The following is a 7,581-nucleotide window of genomic DNA, read 5'->3' on the forward strand; positions in this document are numbered from 1 at the left end:
TACATACATACTTACATACATACATACACATGTATGATAGTTGGTCATGCCCGACTATGACCATCAGAACAGCAGAGGAGGCAACTGATGCCCCAGCTATCTGGGTTAAAATTTGATTTTAGTAGAGTGTCTTACCCAAATTACACCCCCACTCTCCCGGCCAAGAGGGTTTCAGGACAGTTGGTGTTGGGCTGATACCCAAAGGCCAAGTTGCACCACTAAAAGCCAGTGCAATTTTGCCTACTAGTTTGAGAGTTACAGTCCTCTCAGCTTTAAATGATTTCCCATTGCAATGGAAAAGCCATTGATAATACAGCTCTCACATACATACATGCATAATTCCGTCAGCTTAAAAACTGGGTTTCGGAAAGGAAGATCTACAGCTGATCATCTTACCCGTTTCACTACACACACACACACACACACACACACACACACACACAAAAAGTTTTCCAAGCGAAAAAGTATCCTTAGGTCCTTCGATCTCACCAGAACTTATAACCGAATGTGGCATAGCAGACTGTTATATACGCTGAAACAAAGTGGTCTGTATGGTCATGTTTATGACTGTGTTGAGTCCTTTTTAAGTGGAAGATGTGTGGTTCGTCCGTTCAGCTCCCATGTGTCGTGGCTGATGCTGAAGGCCTTCAGAGAAGCTTTCAGAGTGTCTTTGAAGCGCTTCTTTTGGCCTCCATGGGAGCGATTGCCATGTTGGAGTTCGCCGTACAGCAGTTTCTTGGGGAGCCGGTGGTCTTGAAAAAAAAAATTATATAGATATATATATATCTACTTTTTATGTCCAGCTTTTGAAGAAATTTTGACAGGACGAACACACGTTTTGTGATTGTCCAATGAAACTTAAAGGAGAAAGCACTTGCCATTGTATTTGTAGTGAGTATTCCGGCAATAAATCAATAAAATGCACGTACTTGGGCCTTAATGATGTGTTCACATCTGCATATATAATGCATTAATGTATATTTGCGTTTCTATGTGTGTATCAGAACATATCAGTTTGCCTCCTGACATTAATTGATCGAGTCATCACTGTTTCTTGCACAGATAACATCATGCATTTAATCTCAAAAATGTGTTCTGTTCATTCAGAGGGCATTGTTTAAGGGGATATATAACCCAGAAGACAGATACCATTTGCTGGAACGACGGGAACAGGTCAAGATCTTCCACCTGAGGACTGGACACAACCGCCTGCTCCACCACATGCACACAAAATTTGGCATTGGATAGAGTGGAGAGTGCCCTTGTGGTGAGGGACCAATGACAACCGACCACATCCTTCAAGACTGTAGGGCGCATGCAGCATCCAGGAGGAAGTACTGGCTAACACCGACAGCAGTGGAAGCCAAACTGTACGGCACCCTGGAGGAGCTGCGACGGACGGCAGCCTTCATCGAGGACACCGGGCTGCTCATCTGATGGGAGGCGAACGAGGAAGAAGAAGAAGAAGAAGTTTAAGGGAAAACAACAATCATATACCATCAAACATATCGACTCAAATTCAGCTCCAAAACGTCGATTACACAGTAAACATCTTTATGTTATAGACTTCTTCTTCTTCGTTTGTAGGCTGCAACACCCACGTTCACTCGGATGTACAGGAGTGGGCTTTTACGTGTATGACCGGTTTTACCTCGCCATGTAGGCAGCCATACTCCGTTTTCATGGGTGTACATGCTGGGTATGTTCTTGTTTCCATAACCCACCGACGCGCTGACATGGACGACAGGATCTTTAACGTGCGTATTTGATCTTCTGCTTGCGTATACACACGAAGGGGGTTCAGGCCATTGTCTAAAAATAGATGGATAGCTCATAGATGGAAAGCTGAAGCCAAGTCGACGCCATATTGTTACTCGTATCCGGCCGTCAGTCCGTTGAGAAGTCGTCTGCTAACTGGTGGTAGTTTCTGAACTGTAACCGTTTATTTTCACGAAATCGTGTTATGCTTGCCCACAGTACATGCCAAATGTTGTGTCTTGATTGATATCTGCCAATGGTATATTTACCAAAGTTATTACAGGAAAACAGTCCAGTGACACATAGCGCAAACTTGCTGTGGAGGCACACACAGGAATGTCAGCTTAATTACCGCCGCGAGCATGTGAAAGCTTGCCATGAAGCCAGCTGAGAACTCGGCTACACATATGAAGTTACCGCTTCGAGTTATACTGACACAAGCAGCAAAATGGCTGATTGAACACTTCCACTGGCTTCAGTCAGCAAAGGGACTCAAAGAAGGCATGCGCTATCCACCTATTCTTAGATTACTGGGTTCAGGCACAAGCAGGTCTGCACATATGTTGACCACGGAGATCGGAAAAATCATCACCACCCTTTACCCACCAGGCGCCGTTACCGTGATTCGAACCTGGGACCCTCAGACTGAAAGTCCAACGCTTTAACCAACTGGCTATTGTGCCAGTCTATGGTATAAGCAAATTGACTTCCCCCTCCCTGCAATCCCTCACTCCCCATTCTTTCTCTGTCTGTCTGTCTCGGTCTGTCAGTCTGTCTGTCTATCTGTCCGTCTGTTCGTCCGTCTCTCTCTCTCTCTCTCTCTCTCTCTCTCTCTCTCTCTCTCTCCCACTCACACTTCTCTGTCTGTCTGTCTCTCTCTCCTATTATCAATAAAGGGGGAAAGGGGGGGTGCAGGTGGGGTGGGGGTGGGGTGGGGTTTAAAATCAAACGCATGGGATCTGGGGGTCAATTCTGACCACTTAAGTGTAGACCGTGCCCCGTGGGGATCATTCCAGGCCAGTCTTCATTGACCCCGGGTTTAATCTGGTGTTAGTCAGATTATTATTATTATTATTTTTTTTTTTTTTTACCCCGGAGTGAAAAAAAGAAAAGAAAAGACTTGCTACACTACTACCAGCACTTGACCAAAAAGCCGTGCATAAAATCAGCTTCCTTCCGTCCGGTCCCTTCCTGGAAAAGCAAAACGGAGCTCGTAGTTTCGTTCCACTGAGCACACCACTCCCATGGGCAGGATTTTTGTTTTTCTGACCGCTTCCTGAAAGCAATAGCGTAGTTAGTAGTACACACACACACACACACACACACACACACACACACACCTAGGCATACAGTCACGTGCAACTGTGAAAAAGTCAGAACCAAGCAATGCAACTGGCTCCTGGCAGGGGGCTGCAACTCCTACGGTCGCTCCTGTGTAGGAGTGGGCTTATATATATATATATATATATATATGTGTGTGTGTGTGTGTGTGTGTGTGTGTGTGTGTGTGTAAACGAAATGTGGTTTAAAAATTTTAAAAGCACCAAAAATCCCTGCTTATTTATTTCTGCCATCAGTAATCGGGAGCAGCATCGGCCGGCAGTTTCGAACATACATACTTACATCTCTGCTTGAAGGTATAAAATAGGCATATGTATGTATACATCACTGCATGAAGGTATGAATCTGGAAGTGTTCCGCATTACGTGGTTAAGACGTACAAGTAAATAACAGAAAGAGAGGGGTACGGAGAGAGAGGTGGGAAGGGAGAAAGAGACAGGTTTCCTGTTGTGACCGATCTTGCATTTGGCCGGAAGTACATACTTACAGGACTCCGGAAAAGGAGAGTATGTGGATCAGGAAGAGCAATGGGACCCATCGAGGCAAAAGGTCAGCAGATGATTATCATTCTTCTTCTTCTTCTCGATTATGACAATGATTATTATTATAATTAGTAGTAGTAGTTTTACTCTTGGAAAGAAGACTCGTTTCTTGGGGGGGAAAAAGAAGAGGTAGAAGAAGAACACAGTAAATAGGGCGATAACGATAATAGAAATCATCATCATCATCATCATCATCATCATCATCATGATCACGAGATATCCAATTTTTCGGTGAGAAACAAGGTTGAATGAGATAAAGTGAAAAGTGATGCACGAAGTATACCCATGAGTTAAAAAAAAAAAAAATCTGACGTGTGTACTCTCTGTCTCCCTCCCCATCTCTCTCTCTCTCCGATAAAAAAAAGAAACAAACCAGACAACACACACACACACACACACACACACACACACACACACACACACACACACACAGGGAGAGAGACAGACATTTTGACTGACAGACAGAGAGGCAAGCAAATATACAGTGACGCAGACAAGAAGACAGACATTGAAAACACACACACACACACACCAAAACCAAGAACTTCTAATCGACAAGAAAATCGAGAAGACAGCCCCCTTTTTTTTTAATCGGCAAAACCAAAATGCTTCATTATGTTTGTTGAAATGTTTGTAGACAAGCCATTGAGAAAATGAATTTTACATAAATCATAACAAACCTTTTACACTCTGAATGCTAACAATCAACAGCTAATCATTTTACGGGCCAGGAGTTTCCGAAAAAGAGAGAGGGGGGGAGGGGATTTTAAGGTTTTTGCAAGCTTTTTTTGTTCACAAACCAATGCACCACCATCTCACCTACACCCATTTTTCCCTGTCTTGGACAACTGCCACCACCAACAGACACTTTCCAGTCATCCCGGTTAAGAAATATACAGTAAAAGCACTGATATGAACAATGGTTCTCTTCAAAAATATGTCCAAGACATAATCATCGGTAATTGTAAACCACATCAGGGTACTTCAAACACTCTTGTAATATCGACAGAACAGAAATATGGACAGACATGTCTATATATATATATATATATATATATATATATATATATATATATATATATATATATATAATCAGTTAAAGAAACATTAAGAAATATTTTTAAGAAAGTTTGAAAACAAACACTGCCTTCATAAAACGCATAAAACTGACAACCAAACCGCCCGTGACCCTAACGAAGACCATGAACCACGACCCTCAAAGAAGAGAAGACACAACAACAACAGAAACAACCGAATCAAAATCAACGATAGCCGGAGCATTTTCATCGTTTTCTGGTTATCTCGACATCATCATTATCAGCATCATGGTTATCATCCAGAGGGAAAGCATGATTTCCCTTGCAGTTTTATGTACAGTTTTATATATTCAAGTCGGCCAGAATCTGTCATCAAGTGCTTTTCTTTTGTGATTACCATCATCATCATCAACAAGAAGTGGCTGATTTCGGTTGCAAACGTGAAGGACGCTGTGATTTTTTTTTCATAATGACAAAGAACAAAAAAACCCAAAAAACACAAAAAAACACCCACTTAGTGATTGTTACTGGCTGAATAAAATACCTAAAACCGTAAAGCTGCAAAGGAAATGATGCTTTCCTCCTAAATGATAACCATTGAACTTTCAACAGCAGCAGTCGTAACACAGAACAACAAACAAACAACAACAACAACAACAAATCGGTGCAGCTTTTTGGAAACATTTGCAAAGAAATCATCATCATCATCATCATCATCATCATCAACAACAACAAAACAACGAAAGAAAACGTAATTTCATCTAACACCCGCACAACGAGAAAAGCAATTTTTATGATTTTTCTCTCTCACCCACCCTGGGAGCATGGAAGAAAAACAACAGAATACACATAAGTGCACTGAAATAAGATTAATATGCATTTAAAAAGAAGAAAGAAAAAAAAAAGAACAAAGAGAGAGAGAAAAAAAAAGCACACACACACACACACACAAAACACGGAGCCAGACATTCAACCTATCATAATGTGGGAAAAAGGACTCTTCCCTGGACCCAAACCCAACCAACAAAAAACACACAAAAAGAACAACAAAAAACACACAAACAAAAAACAGCCCGAAATAAAAGAGACAGCGTCCCAGCACATCTTTCGCGTTATGTATGTAATTGTATTATTTCGAGCACATTCTCATACACTTACACACTCACACAGCGCACACAATTCACAACCCACACCCTACCCCATCGTCTAAAATCACGTTCGTGAATAGACGTTAATGACCAACACACACACACACACACATTTTTATTATCATTATTGTATTTTTATGTCTTTATTAATCTATTTATTTTCCAGCATATTATTTTATTTCATTACATATTTGCTTACTTTTTGTATTATTCGTTTATTTATTCATCCATTTGTTTATCTAATGATCCATCCATTTACTTGTTTGTGCGCTTTTTTTCTTTCTTTTTTTCCCCCCCTAAGGCCTGCCTAATCGCGTTGGATTACACTGCTGGTCAGGCATATCTGCTTAGCAGATGTGGTGTAGCGTATATGGATTTGTCCGAACGCAGTGATGCCTCCTTGAGTGACTGAACAGAACTGAACTGAACAGAACTGAACACACACACACAAACACACAAACAAACACACTCCCTCCTTCTCCCTACACACACACACACACACACACACACACACACACACACACACACTCCTCCTTCATAATATCTTTTTCTCTCAAGCCACGTAGCTGCTGGCGTCGGAGTCATCCCCATCGTCACCACGGCGAAGATGCCCGAAGGTCGGGGTGCTCTGACTGCGACTGAAGCTGGTCGTCACCTGCCGGTTAAAGCTGACGCTCCTCCTCGACTGGTTATTCCTCAGGCTCCTCCTCTTCCCTTCCTCACTCTCGTCCACCTCTATGTCGAAGGTCGTTTCGATGAGGTCCGCATCTTTGTCCATGCGTCGGAGTCCGTGCTGGCTGTAGGCCGGGGGTGCAGGGCTGTGTTCCGTGTCAGGGGGTGGGGGGTCGTCGTCGTCGTGGAACGGCATGTTGGGGTCGAAGGCCGGGTTGTCGTAGACGGCTGCTGCTGCTGCTGCCTCAGCATGGAGACCTTCGGCGATGGCGTTGCGCTGTGATCTACGGCGGGACGTTCTCAGCTCCATTTTCTGTGGAGGAAGAGGAGGAGGAGAAGGTGGGCAGAAAGAAGATGAAGAAGAAGAATGAGGAGGAGGAGGTGGGTAGAAAGAAGATGAAGGAGGAGGTAGATAGAAAGGAGGAGGAGGAGGAGGAGATGGTGGATAGAAAGAAGAAGAAGGAGGAGGAGGTGGATAGAAAGGAGGAGGAGGTGGAGGTGGATAGAAAGAAGGTGAAGAAGAAGGAGGAGAAGGTGGATAGAAAGAAGATGGAGGGGGTGGAGGAGGTGGACAGAAAGAAGATGGAGAAGAAGTAGGAGGAGGTGGATAGAAAGAAGAAGAAGAAGGAGGAGGAGGTGGATAGAAAGGAGGAGGAGGTGGAAAGAAAGAAGAAGAAGTAGGAGGAGGAGGTGGGTAGAAAGAAGATGAAGGAGAAGGAGAAGGAGGTGGATAGAAAGAAGATGAAGAAGAAGGAGGAGGAGGTGGATAGAAAGGAGGAGGAGGTGGAAAGAAAGAAGAAGAAGTAGGAGGAGGAGGTGGATAGAAAGAAGATGAAGGAGAAGGAGGTGGATAGAAAGAAGATGAAGAAGAAGGAGGAGGAGGTGGATAGAAAGAAGGAGGAGGTGGAGGTGGATAGAAAGAAGGTGAAGAAGAAGGAGGAGAAGGTGGATAGAAAGAAGATGGAGGGGGTGGAGGAGGTGGACAGAAAGAAGATGGAGAAGAAGTAGGAGGAGGTGGATAGAAAGAAGAAGAAGGAGGAGGAGGAGGAGGTGGATAGAAAGATGAAGAAGAAGGAGAAGGAG

At 43.4% G+C, this 7,581-nt stretch overlaps 1 protein-coding gene across 1 annotated transcript in view; it reads right to left on the minus strand.

The window, feature by feature from the left end:
- Window positions 1–5,656: 5,656 nt before the first annotated feature.
- Window positions 5,657–7,581, minus strand: part of LOC143285260 (uncharacterized) — an 11,296-nt gene continuing 9,371 nt past the window's right edge. Inside the window, exon 5 of the mRNA XM_076592518.1 lies at window positions 5,657–6,811. Coding sequence (XP_076448633.1) covers window positions 6,380–6,811 — 432 coding nt within the window. The 3' untranslated portion in view covers window positions 5,657–6,379. The remainder of the gene's footprint in view (window positions 6,812–7,581) is intronic.

Source organism: Babylonia areolata, chromosome 8 (assembly GCF_041734735.1).
Source record: "Babylonia areolata isolate BAREFJ2019XMU chromosome 8, ASM4173473v1, whole genome shotgun sequence".
Lineage (NCBI taxonomy): Eukaryota > Metazoa > Mollusca > Gastropoda > Neogastropoda > Buccinidae > Babylonia > Babylonia areolata.